This window comes from Lissotriton vulgaris, chromosome 9 (assembly GCF_964263255.1).
Source record: "Lissotriton vulgaris chromosome 9, aLisVul1.2, whole genome shotgun sequence".
Taxonomy (NCBI): domain Eukaryota; kingdom Metazoa; phylum Chordata; class Amphibia; order Caudata; family Salamandridae; genus Lissotriton; species Lissotriton vulgaris.
This window is the reverse complement of record NC_141697.1, coordinates 188981891-188996464: the sequence shown is the minus strand read 5'-3', so window position 1 is coordinate 188996464 and position 14574 is coordinate 188981891. Positions and strand designations below refer to the sequence as shown.

The following is a 14574-nucleotide window of genomic DNA, read 5'->3' as shown; positions in this document are numbered from 1 at the left end:
CTGTTATGTATGTCTCTCCGTTACTCCACTACCTCTGCATAACAGTTGAAAGCAGGGGCAGATGATTTTTGGTGCTCTAGTTGTGTATTTGATGTCACTCAGAACCCCTCTGTGAAAAACATCCCCAACTACAATTCTATATGTTCATTAATAATATAGTCACTGGAGCATTTTGACCTTTTTTTAAAAAAAAAAAGGCTTGGCAGGGCAGCTAAACGCATGAGCTATTCCTTAGAGTACACATATAGCGGGATTTAGCGCCACTCAGAGGAGTATTTCCCTCTTATCTCATTCTATAGGCTGTTTTGAGTATCTTTCATTCTTCTAGAAAGAGTTTCTATTGGAATACATGAGGGACTATTTTACATCTGAAAAGTACATTCAATTTCCACACTGTTTGTCATAGTCAATGATTTTCTCCTATATGTGTTTCTATACAGAGAGCAGTTATTAGTGTTGCTTCTCTGCAAACACTGAAAAAGTCAATATGGCTGGCTTTATGTAGTAGTTATGCCTGCACGTATGTAAATAGCATTTATTCTGCAAGCCAGACCTACTGACTTTGCCAATGCTTGTCTTCACATACATGTGCATTCCAAGTTCATCCACTTCCCACGTTTATCCCCATTTCCCCATCCTACCGCCTCTGCACCAATACTGCACTACACTCCTGCTTTGTAGCTCGGTTGGAGTAATGACTGTCCAAATGTTTTCATAGAATACAGACTCCTCATTCTCAGATTAACTATTTCATTAATCAGTTGCTTTTATGACCTTAGTTTGAAACCAATGTCATCTTAACATCACCAACATGGCTGACAACCTCTATCAATTAGCTGTTCTTTCAGTAGGGTAGTATACTGGAATTCTCCTCTAGGAGTAGGATACCTTTCAGATGCAAGAGAATCTCCCCTGCACCCACTGGAGTACACTATAGTCTAGTAGTGATCAGGAGATTTAAATATCTCCCAATACCAATTCTTGTCCACCCAATTGTTTGCATTATGTTCATATTGAGAGAAGTCAGATCATGGGTGTACAAAGGCCACTATCAGGCAAGATAACTTCCCATCCCATCACAGAATTTGTCTTCTCTCCACCGGGCCCACATGTCTCAATCAAGTGCCCACATTCCAGTCAAAGACAGTGTTGCAAACCACAGCTGTGCAATGTATTTTATTTTGAGTCATTGTTACAGCCATGAAAAATAAACACATAGTTTATGTTTTATAAATCCTATAGAACAAAAACATATTCATAATTACCTTTTCCTTCTAGTGATCTTGCTACATTTGTCGCAACTCTATGAAGAAAGAGGAGTGAAAATTCAGATTAGAACAAGTTCAATACATCTAAAAAAAAAAAATTTAATAAATTAAAAAATGACCAATTTACAACTTTTTCTAGGTATGGGATGGGTTCTCTAAATCTGACGATCAAAATAGCCTGTACGTATTTTGTGAGATCAACTACACTTTTTCTGGCTTTTAAATTCCCTCTCAGCTGTACATAGAATCAGAATTGCAGGGCAGACGGCAGATCATGTTTAATGAGAAATCACTAAACATCTGTTCATGCCAAAAAAGCTTTATACAGAGGGAACTTAACACACTGACATCACTCCATTACTCTTACATAGATAAGAGTAACTGTTATCACTCCAAGTTTTCCTTAAATAAGAGTAGTGCATTAAACTGCACTGATATTATCGGTGTTCTAGAGAGTAAAAAGAACATACTGATTATTGCTCTGGCTTAGTAGCCAAGGTAATCAGTTGATGAATGTTTACAAATATTTGATCTAATTACAATACATTTCATCTTTGACTAAGTGTTGTTCTGTTCTAAAGCTATAAAACAATACAGATATGCTTAGATTTTGCCTACTCAAAACACTGCCGGTCTCTATCGCCTGACTTAATAAAAAGTGAAATAACCATAGAGATGGATATGTAGATTTTAATGTTAATCCTTTTATCGTCTTTATATTATTCAGATCTGGTGCTCAAGTTCTTAGTCGTCTATTTCAATAAAGAGATGCATCATATGCTCCCTCATCTCCTTTCCTTCTCTGCCTTGTTCAAAGATCCAACTTTGGCTTACAATTAGTGATTCTTGCGAAGTATGGTCCCCACACTTAACTCATTTATATCTGATAATTTGATTCTGACTTAGTAACATCTTTCCTGACCTGCAATATTCCTTATCTCTACCCTCCACTTGGGGACATTTTTTATCTTTCTTTTTTTTTTTTAGCAATTAATCTTCTAAATCAAAGAACAATACATAAGCTGCCTTAGACGAGGTGGCTAAAGGGACTGTTAATAAAACTATATTGCGCAGTTTTAGCACCACTTACCACCCTTTGGCTAGCCAGTTCACTTACACAAGCTTGGATTTGCCACCAGAAATACTGTCATTCCCATGTTGCTTTCATATTTGTACAACATATGCACTTTGCATTGGCATTGTCTCCAGCTACTAGGAATCCATGACAGAAAAACGTCAGCTCCAAAGTTGTAAGTATTTGAAAAAGGTCTCTCTACTAGGAAGATCATTTGCAGTCTGAATACTCAGGAAAGATTTAACAGTGCCAATCTTTCAATAGCTCTCCTATCGCTGTTATGCCTGATTTTTGCCATTAACAGATAACTCAGTATGGTTCACATAATATTCCCACAATGGTGTCAATTGGTGGTATTTAGGAATTTTCCGCTGCATCGAAATGGCACCAAAAAGTCTGAAAAACATAGCTGCCATCCCAAATGTCACATTTTTTAACACCTATCACAGCTTCCATCAGGACGATGTCCATCACCTTTGCTCATTCTACATTGTTCAATCTTTTCAGATTTTCCGGACAGGTGGCCACATATTATATCTCTATTTCTGGGACTGCTTGCTCCACTAACTGTGTGCAACAACGTTTCTTCCAGTCAACTAGCACTGCGTTTACCTTTTTGAAAAATAATGTGGACATATAAAATAGGATGGCTTGAAAAAGAAAAAGGCATTCCAGCAGAAATTTAATTTTAAAGATATTGATTCTAACTATGAACCTAATTGCAAATGTATCCCATGGTACCAAGGGGCAACCCTGGTGGGTGAGGGTTTTATATGAAAAACCTTTGTTTTTCTTCAGAGGAGAGTTACATGAACATAACTGGGTTTTTCTTTCAGCGCAACAAACTCTATAAAGAGCACAAACCATAATGGCGAGAGCGGACATCCCTGACTAGTTCCACAATAATAATACATCTTTTCCTCCAGAATACCGTTCATAATAGGAGGAGTCCAAACACTGGTGTATAAGCGAGATAGTGACCTGATGAACTGGAATGGTATTCTCATTTTCTTCAGACTGGTCCACAAGAATTTCCAGTTCATCTGGTAAAATGCTTTCTTGTTATCCAAGAAGGTGATTGCACCTTTTCTTTTATAGTCCGAGAAATATAAAACGTCTCAAGAAATATGTTTGGGCTGTCAGTTTTCGTACAGGAATAAGGGCTGTTTGATCTGATGCCACAACCCTCCTGGCCACAGATGTCAGCCGATTAGCCAGTATTTTCATTAAGGTTATGTAATCTGTGTTTAGGAGCATTACGGGCCCATATGTACCACTACGTTACAAATTCTTTTGGGCTTTGTAAGAAATGCACAAGAGGCCTTTCTTCTAAGTGTTTTGGCTATCCCCGGGATATAAATACTATTAAAAATGTCATAAGTGAAGGATGAAAGTTTCAATTTTTTTTAAAGTTTCAGATTCAAAACCTAGCTGGCCAGGTGTCTGCCTACCGGCAAAATTCTTAATAACCTCTTCCATTTCTGATTTTTATTATGACAACAGCTTGTTTACCCCTTGATATGTTTCATAGTTAGGTTCTTAAGTATTGAAATAGGGAGCTGTGTCTCCTTGAGTTTAAGAGCCCAATCACGGTCATAGTTCAGATCTTTATTGAATGCCATCTTCTAGGTAACTGAGCATCATCGGCACATTCAGTTTTCAGTTTACATATATACGAAAGATAGTTTTTGACTGTTTTTCTTTTTTTCCCCTTCCCCTAGTTTCCTCCCTCTGCTATCTCCCTCCTCAGTTGTTACCCTCCGTGGTGGAGGAGATAAGCTGGGGCCACTCATCCCTCTACAGACATTTCCTGTGCCTGCCACACCAGTATGCAAAGCCTTGGCATTCGACTGGGGAGAGAAGCATTGCTGTGCTCCACACCTTCTCCTGTGTCAACTGGCAGAAACTGTATTTATTTAGTTAAGTTAAACAGTGGCTCACGCTGTCGGGACATCTGGCTGTGGGCCAAGAGTTGTCGAGTTTAATCAACGTGAAACACCCCGGTTATGTTCTTCAGTGTTGCACATGCGTTTTTCTCTCAGTAGGTGGGTCGACGATCGGCAACGCCCACTAACCTGTCTCATTCATGACCAACAAGTGGATTCAATCGACGGGCAGCTTTTAATCATTTAGAATCTGTGATGTGCACAATACTGCACGTCATTGACAACATATCTGTCATGTCCAAGCAATGAACAAATACCAGAATTGTTTTTCACAAAACATCAGCGATGTACCTGAAGGTTTAATGAATAGCTGCATACTGCCTCCACACATCTGTGATATGCGCCCATGGTTAAAACTCCTTACATTAAGTGCATTTGTGTTACTATTTGTATCTCCTTGACATGCATATATACTGTGTAATACCTGTGTTCTGAATTACATGTTATATTAAACTGCTACACTTATAAATTTGCAACAAGCAGCAAGTGTGCAAGGTTGCATCTCGCTGGACATGAGACAGGCATTTGATTCGTTACATTGGGATTATATATTCCGCATCCTACCGAAATATGGAATCCCAGACCAATACATAAAATGGATGGCTTTACTATATTCCAAACCCACTGCACGTGATGGAGCAAGGATTCGCACATTTAGCGACTTGCTTGTATCATGAACCTCAAATAATGTTAATAAAATAATCAACATATTTGTGGTACTAATTTTACACATTTCACATTACACGGGGTGTCCGAGGGATGCTTGCCTATGTGTCTATTAACCGTAATACGCTTGCATATTAAATGGCCGCTGCTATGCGGGAATTTAGACTGTGCATGCGTCGGTCATACCCATGTGACGTTAAGTACTCGCAGTTCTGGTGGGAAAGTGTTTGCTCATGCGCAATACAGCTAAAATGGCTGCTTTGTGTTCTCACATGCTTTAAGCTTGCATTGCCGCTTTCGCAAAGCTGTCTGTTCTCCATAACCAATAATGCTATAGTTATTATGAAATAATGGGTGTAGTATAGCAATTCATGGTATACAGTGAAATCATTTTTTCTATGTTTTAAAACTGTTTCTTTTCCATTTCATGTACACTCTGAAAACTTGGCACCGGTGAATTGTGCTGTGCCCCATTTTGAACTATACTACGTCTGCGCGAGATCTGCGAGTCTCCAGAGCAGATGACCTTTGAAAAGTTGCCAAGGAGCAGATTGACTGTGAAGACGCTCCTGAAAACCTAAACTCACGAACTCTAAACGAATACAATGTATTTGTAAATAGAACATTTATTGTTATACAAAATGAAGACATCATGAGAACCCAAATTCAATGGCCGGGAACGAAGATTGAATATTAAGCCTGAGAAAGTCTAAAATTTAGGTGGTGTGATGACTTAACCTCCTCCTTTGTCGAATCAAAATTGGGGATCCTTACACTTGCAACATTGGGGGGTGGTACACTGACCCGAAAAAACAGTAGAAATTGTCTGACTTGTCCGAATAGCTGACCTGTCACTGACCCAACGCACTCTATAGGTGACTGAACTCAGAGAGCTGCGAAGCACTCTGTTGGGAGGTTCGAGAAACCCATTCGGGGTTATTGGCAGATTCCTTGCAGAGAGGGAGTAGCGCAGGCGTTGCAGCCGAAGCTGCAGGTGTTGGTCGTACCCTTTGGTGAACCCGGTCCTGATCCAAATTCTGGGGTTATCCTGTCCTGACTGTCCATGAGCTGTACCTGCTCGCCTACTGGCACCTAAGTCCTTGAGGGTCCCTTCCCGTCTTTTCCAACTAACCCGTGGCCAGGGTTGGTCTTCACTCTATTCTAGGTAAATATAACGTCTGTGTGGGTGATTGCTTATCTATATTTGCATTTCTAATTCTCGAATATTGCAAAGCATAATTGCATATGTTCCTTTTTCTCCCCAGTTCCTTGATAAATGAGATTTTATGCTAACTTGTCTATTAGCATGTACCACTTTTTGACCTACCTTTAGTTAATGCTAACTCGTTTCTATTTAGTATATGTTCCTTGTCTTACCCTCCCTTTAGGAGATAAGCTGAATTTAATAGTATTCTCCAAATCTTACCTACCCTATAGTATTGAGCAAAATTGAATCTCACATTTAAGTTTCTTTAACTGCTATAAAGTCTCTTGGATATAGCATGTTCCCTTTCTTTACCCTTCTTTAATCAAAGTTGCGAAAGATTGTTATCTAAAATAGCATGTTCCTTGTTCTCACCTTCCTTTTATTCAAAATTCTTAAATGCTTAGCATAATCTATCTCTTGCACAGTTATACTTTACTCATGATTTTGATTATAGAGAGTCTTATAGTGTTTAATCATCTGCTCATGACACATGATGATGATGATGATTAGATAAAGTTTTGAACCCACCCAGAGTCTGTGGTTATTTCATATTTACAAATGTTATACATTGTTGATGTCTATGTAATATCTTGACATAACTCCCTGATCCTAGGTGATTAGGTTACTAGTATCTACATTGCTATATTATAGATATAGGAATCAGTAGTAAAGAGAATCTCAAATATTATGGGCCCAGGTGAGTATTTAGTAAAATAATCCTAGCCCGGTGGCCTGCGCGCTCTATCAGTATACTTTTCTGGTAGCAGAGCTATGGTTAGGGATTAGTTACGGTTAGGTAGATAGTTAGAGGGTTAAGTTTGCATTATTGATCAATCAAATGTGTTATTATTGAAATGTGTTATTATTGAAATGTTTATTTGATGCTGCTATATTGATGTGAAAAGTATTAACAAACTTGTTCGTACCTGTTATATGTTTTGTCTGGAATCCCCGGAGGCAGAATAGCGAGTGGTAGACTAGAAGCCACGTCGCAGTGAGGTCAGTGGCTCGAGGAAAATTAGTGCATGGTTGGGCAGAATTGGAAGCATTAATTAGGGTTTTCTGTATGAATGGTTGAATAAGTGACAGCAACGAGTTCGCTGGCAAAACTTCTATTGTGATATGACCTAGTACGGGTCACACGGAAGGAGTAGCAGGTTCGTCGGAGCTTGTTTGATAGCAAAAAGGTTCGCTGGTGAAACTTTAGACTTAGTATATATCCCAGAGTGGGTGAGTTAAGGGAGTAGCAGGTTCTCTAATGCTTGTATGAAGGATAGGCAGAAGGGATCCATCCGTAGTATATGAAAAGTAGACAGAAGAAGTTTACTTGCAGTAAAACAAATCTTTCCTTTCTAGACACTCAGGTACAGTGGCAAATGTTATATGTTGTGAATTAAATAAAGCACTTGCACTTTAAGAAAGAATTTGAATTTCAGTTACCTTGTGAAGGAGGGAGTCAGTTGCGGAGCTGCGCGGACGTCACTCTGTGCCGTGCTGGTATTGGTCGAAACAGCGGCGTGTAAGCTGAGATAGTATTGTAAAGGAGGGGTGAGCGCAGGAGCGTGGGAACTCATCTCATGGAAAGGCCGCGCATCCATTGGTGCAACTTATTTGCAACCACAGTGTTGATTGGTTGTCGAAAAATTGAAAGACGCGCTAGCATTGGAAGAATTAGTAAACAGAAGTGCGTATTTTTGCACGATTTAAGTTTTTGCGAAGTGTATGTGGTATCCGAGATATCCAGAAATTCTACCTGATCCAAGATACTTAGGGTTTGCTAAGGAACAGATGTTAAAAAGCAGACCTTATAATATGTATGGAAGCAAGAAAAAAATGACTCTTGTAGACAAAGTTAAAAATTATTTCAAAAAAGACAAGCCGATTAAGACTAGACAAGGAGTTATTATTCCACCATCAAACACTCCTGCTTCATTCATGATGTTTGACAGAGGGTATCATGCTTGTGTATGGTTGGAAAATTGGGTGGAATATACCAAAGATGATAGATTTTTAGCATTCCCCCTAAACGGTACCTTCAATAGAAGAATTTTGTTCAATTTGAGAAACCGAATGAATGACTTACATCCCAGACCTAGATTGACGCAATATGAGGCTTTAGAAAAATGGGAGATTGAGGCCTTTGAGCGAGATAGACCCAGGATTGACAAAGGAATAAGTAAATGGTACCCGAAAATGCACCGAGAAGCAAAAGAGAAAAAAATGAAACAGTGGAGACAGAATATGATAGTGGAAGGACTTTATCCAGTGCTAACCATAGAGGAGCCTATGGGAGGTAAAAGGACTGAGAAAACTAGACATTTGGGGCCAGATGTAGGTAAATATAATTTAACGATTCTAAAATACCGAATTTTACCGATTCGGTATTTTAGAATCAGTAAATTATATGTAGCTAATGATTCGGTAAATTTTACCGAATCGGTAAAATTCGGTAAATACAGATTCGGTATTTACCGATTCGGTATTCCCCATTCATTCCTATGGGCCTGGAGGCCCAGAGGAATGAATGAGAATTTCCGATTCGGTAAATACCGAATCGGTAATAGGGGGCAGACCTACAAGGGTGGCAGGGTGTCACATTGACACCCTGTTGCACCCCTGAATGGTGCATAGGTGCACATGTGCCACACATACATGCCCTAAGGGCATGTATGTCTGCCACATGGCACTGTTAAAAAAGCAAAAAATTGCTTTTTTAACAGTTTTCGTTATTTACCACCAACTTGTAGTTGGTGGTAAATAACAAATCCTTACAGGTAAAAAGCACTCACTTGAGTGCTTCCTACATTAAGGATTCGGTAATTTACCGAATCGGTATTTAAGAATTCGGTAATTTACCGAATTCTTAAATACCGATTCAGTAAATTACCGAATCTAAAATGTAGCCACCTACATCCCAAATGCCTAATACCGGTCGGTAACGGCCGAAATTCGGTAATTTCGGCCGTTACCAACTGGTATTAGGGTTCCTACATCTGGCCCTTGATGACTACTGGTGATTCTGATGATGAATACCTGGAGGATTTATTAATGAAAAATCCACCGCCATATAGTGAAGAAACAAGAATAGTAAACCCGAAAAATCCGTTCTTTAGTCCTTCCTGTAATGAGGGGTCGAGCACATCTGATCCAACTGTTCCTTTCTATAGGCCTTCCTGTAATGAGGGATCAAGTACCACAAATCCGACTGCTCCATTTTATAGGCCCTCTTGTAATGAGGGGTCGAGCACCACAAATCCGACTGTTCCGTTCTTTAATCCACCTTTAGTTCCGCAAGTGATTCATGAGACCTCCCTTGAGAGGGTATTACAAGAAAGAGAAAAGGAAGCTTTAAATAAACAGAGAAGCGAATTAATTCAGAAGATATCCCAGTTAAGTACTAGTCCTGAGGCTTTGACATTTCCAGTGACCATTGGCCCAGTTGTTCCATTGTACGGAGATAAACAAACTAGTCCAAAAGCTCCAGTTATAACGACATCAGTAGTACAGCCAAGGAAAGAAACTCTGATAGTAGATGATCAGGCAAGCGAATGTGAATCAGTGATTTCCTTAATGGATTTACCAATACGAGAGCCTGAAAGTGGTTCCATGAGAAAACCTACACCTGTACCTGCAAGGGAAGTACAGATAGATACTTCATCAGGTACGAGAAGTGCCACAGTAGTGACTCCTGAAGAAATAGAGAGATGGACCCGAGAAATAGAAAGACCTAAAATGCAGCCCAAGCCATTAGACATATTTAAATTAAGAATTGAAATAGAAGAATTGATGAATGGGAATGTGGGACTGGAAAAATTGAATACCCTCAGTGAAGATGAATTGCAGTTTGTCTGTAAAAGCATCACTAGAAATACAAGGGTGTTTCACGAAAAATTAATGGATACGGCAGCTAGCATGGGAATTGACATTGGCAAATCTAAAGTGTTGCAGAAACCCTATCGAGTAGAATTTTCTGACAAAGATTTAGAAAACATGAATGTGTCATGTAAATGTAAATGTAAATGTATTGCGATTTATATAGCGCACGTATCACCCGAAGGCATCAAGGCGCTTGCCTTGGGAACCCGTCCTGGTATTCCCCTGTGAGATAACCCCAGCAGGGTATCCACAAGGTGAAAGCCAGGCATCCCGCCGCGAGGGGCCGTAGTGGAGATTAAGCAAGCTATTGCCCAGAGTCGCAGAGTGTGAACCCGTGAGTCGAGTAGGCACCGGAACGAGAATTATCGAGTCCGTGGAATTTTTTAGCCCAAGACCCGCCGAGGCGGGGAATTGAACCCTGGTCCAGGACCGATCTCAGCTTCCGGGTCTGCCCCCTCTAACCCCTGAGCCACACTTCTCCACCTCATGGAAAAAGGTTCAGATTAGAGAGCTGATGAATCTGATGCAAAAATGGGGTGATCTAGAAAACTGGAGCGCAAGATGGGCAAAGAAAAAGGAAGAGGTGCGGTCAAGACAAATGGCTTCAGAAATTGTCCTAAAAGAAGCAGACAAGGTAGAAAAATTATGTCCCATGCGAGAAGTACCAGGCGGAGGATATGTACATGTGCCATGGTCCAGACAAGATATTGTGAAATTTACAAATGACTTCCCAAAATTACGAGAAAAACCTGTAGAGTGGTACAGACAGGTCGAGAGATTTGTGAAAGTCTTGAAATGCCTCCTGAAAGATCTAGATGGTTTTTTTGACATTGTAGTTCCCGTAGATCTGTGGACAGAATGTAAAATTGCTGTTGATTGGCCAAATGAGGAATACCCTAGAGACCCGAAGACAGGTGCTCCGTCCGAAGATGTAATGAGGAAGTACAATCAGGTAATGTTGTACCTGAAAGGAAAGGTGCCTGCAAAAGAGACAGACTGGACCCGAATAGATAGAACTACTCAAAATCGCGATGAGACTGTGCATTCATATTATGAGCGTCTGTTACAAGGGTTCAAAACGTACAATGGGCTAGATAATATTGAAATGAAGGATATGACCCACTTTATTTATCGATTTGTGTTAGGATTAAGGCCTGAAATTTCACAGTGGATCAAAGATAATAAAATCGGTTGGCAAGCTAAACCAATTGATGAAGTCCTTAAATATGCGAAATATTGTGAAGATGAGCTAAAAAATAAGAAAAATGTAGGCACAGGTAAAATTAGCAGAACACCAGGAACAGCAGTAAAGTAAAATGGCAAATACTCAGAATCAGAGCCCTGGGAGTGGGGGAAAACCGGGGGTTAAAATGAGCAGAGAGGAGGCCAGGAAGAAATTTCCCTGCCACGGGTGCGAAAGGATGGGGCACTGGAGGGATGAGTGTAAGGCTGTGCAGAATGATAATGTGCAAATTAATGATTTAAATCCACAGGCGCAGAATGAGGGACCACCGAAGACCCAGCAACAGGTAAAACAGAATCAGTTGCCTCGTGCACCTAGGTCAAATTATAGGAGCAAAGCACAACAGGGCGAAGACACCGAAGTTTGGGAAGGAAGGGAGGATAGAAATACAGCAACTTCACAATTCCTGTTAAATGATACATTCCTCTGTGATGAACCTTACTGACGGTGCCTGAGGGGGGAGGACGAGGAGTGCGTACTTGGCGCCTCCTTGCCGGTAGACCAGTCAGGGCCATACATTGAAGGAAAGGTTGAAGGAAATGACGTCACCTTTCTGTTGGGACACTGGATCTACCCGTTCTACTGTGAGAACAGCAGACGTACCAAACCTACCCCTCTCGGGAGAAGCGATCCAAGTAGTGGGCGTTTCTAATAAATTAATTAGTACCCCAGTGACAGAACACATAGAAAATAAAATAGGGAATTTCAAAGAGATGCATAGATTCATTGTTTGTGATTCAAGTCCTGTGAACTTACTAGGACGAGATTTGCTGTGCAACATGAACTGTACCATCTTCTGCACTCCAAATTGCGTCGAAATTCAGACTCCAGATGAAGACGGAATCTACAAATTAATGCTAATAAGACCGGACTCAGAAATTAAAAAGCTGACAATACAAGACTTACCTGAAGAGCTCCAACAGACAGTGAAACCAGAAGTATGGGATTTTACTGGAAAAGATGTAGGATTAATGGCAAATGTTAACCCAATTAAAATTTCCATAAAAGAGGATGCAGTTTACCCGAATACTCAACAGCAGAAGTAAAAGCAGGAGTTGCTATTGAAATAAAAAGGCTGTTGGAAGCAGATATCATACAAGAGGTGTTGAGCAGTCCTTGTAATTCACCCATAATTGGAATAAAGAAACCAAGTGGTAAGTACAGGGTAGTACAGGACCTACGAAAGGTTAATAAAATCGTTGTTCCTTGCTGTCCTACTGTACCAAACACTGCAGTGATCTTGTACCAAATACCATGGAATGCTGGGTGGTTTACGGTCATTGACCTATGCCATGCATTCTTTTCGATTCCATTGCATCCAGACAGCAAATTTATTTTCTCATTTGAATTTGACAGTCATGTTTATGATTGGTATCGTGTCCCTCAGGGGTACACAGAGAGTCCTTCAATTTTTAATCAAATCCTGAAAAAATGTTTGAAACCCTGGTATTGCCTGGAGAATCAGTCCTGGTGCAATACATAGATGACCTCTTAGTGGCGTCTAAAAGCAGGAAAGACTGTGTCATTGACACCATTGCCTTACTGAACCATTTAGGTGAAGGGGGACATAAAGTGTCACCAGACAAACTACAGTTCTGTACCTCCTCAGTGAAATATCTGGGGCACCAGATAGAGAGAGGTATCAGGAAGGTTACCACAGAAAGGATTAGAATAATTCGAAACATGGAGCTGCCCAACACCCAGAAAGAAATCAGAATGTTTCTTGGAGTTGTAAGATACTGTAGGCAGTGGATTGTGGGATTTTCAGTCCTAGCAAGACCATTGATAAAAATGACAAAGAAAGGACAAAAGACCCAGTGGAATGGGATGAGGAAAGCAGGTCTGCTTTTACGAAATTGCGGGAATGTCTGTGTACAGCTCCCGCATTGGGAATGCCTGACTACTCAACGGAGTTTACACTGTTTTGTGACACCGAGACAATTGTGCACTTTCAGTCCTGACCCAAATTCATGGTTTAACCAGACGTCCTGTAGCATATTTTTCCTCTACTTTAGATCCAGTGGCTGCTGGATTACCTGGATGTCTGAAAGCAGTGGCTGCAACTTGCATGAGTCTTGAACAAAGTGAATCCATTATTATAGGACATCCTGTAACTGTGTATGTTACACATGCAGTTGTAATTTTGTTGACAAGAACCAAAACTCAGTATCTCACACCTAGTCGGCTGACTAAGTATGAGAGAATTCTTGTAGGTGCAGGAAATGTAACCATTGCCCCATGTAATATTTTGAATCCAGCTACCTTACTACCAAATTCACTTACAGCAGAAGTGAAAGGAGAGGTTGAGCATGACTGCCTTGATCTGACTGAGTATAGCACAAAACCACGCCCAGACATAAAAGAAGTGCCCCTAACTGATGAAGATTACGAGCTGTTTGTAGGTGGCTCATGCATGAGACATTAGGATGGAGGCTTAAGTGCTGCCTATGCAGTATGCACTTTAGGAGGTCTAGTGGAAGCATCCTATTAACATGGAGTTAAGTCTGCACAAATAGCCAAATTGGTTGCATTGGCAAAAGCCTGTAAATTTGGGAGGAACATGAAAATAACCATATACACTGATAGCCAGTATGGGTATGGGGTTGTTCATGACTTTGGCCAATTGTGGCTACAAAGGGAGTTTCTGACGTCTTCAGGTACTCCTATCAGAAATGGAAATTTTGTGCAAGAATTACTGGAAGCAATCCAGTTACTAAAGGAATTGGCAGTGGTCAAGTGTGCTGCTCACAAATCTGGTGATGACAAAGTGACAGCAGGTAATCGATATGCTGACCAACTGACCCAACATTGTGCAAAATACAAAATGGCGATTAATAAAAAGATGGGGGTAAGCGGAAGCAGCTGCCAACTTCTGGTGCTTAAGGGAATAAAAACATGGGAAGAAGTGAGAGATTTGCAGAATGCAGCAGAACCCAAAGAAAAGGAAAGATGTAGAAAATGTGGTTGTTGGAGAAGGAATGAGGATGGTGTCATTGTTTACCTTGATGATATGCCTATGTTGCCAGACTTCCTGCTTGCTCCTATGGCTAGATTGATACATGGAGACACACATTTGGGAAGAGATGCCATAATACGGATCTTTAGGCAAACATGGTTCAATTCGAAATTCAGAAACATAGCAGAGGCACTCTGCCAAAGGTGCCTAGTCTGTCAACAATTTAATCCCGGAAAGAAAACTGTAGTTTTACCAGGTACAATTGGAAAGGCAGAAGGCCCTTTCATATGATTACAACTCGACTTTATTCAGCTACCCCCTTGTTGAGGAATGAAGT

General features: G+C 40.5%; 1 protein-coding gene across 1 annotated transcript in view; it reads right to left on the bottom strand.

The window, feature by feature from the left end:
- Window positions 1-14574, bottom strand: part of ABHD12B (abhydrolase domain containing 12B) — a 249505-nt gene that overhangs the window by 86069 nt on the left and 148862 nt on the right. The window contains exon 8 of the mRNA XM_086937311.1: window positions 1266-1303. Coding sequence (XP_086793437.1) covers window positions 1266-1303 — 38 coding nt within the window. The remainder of the gene's footprint in view (window positions 1-1265; window positions 1304-14574) is intronic.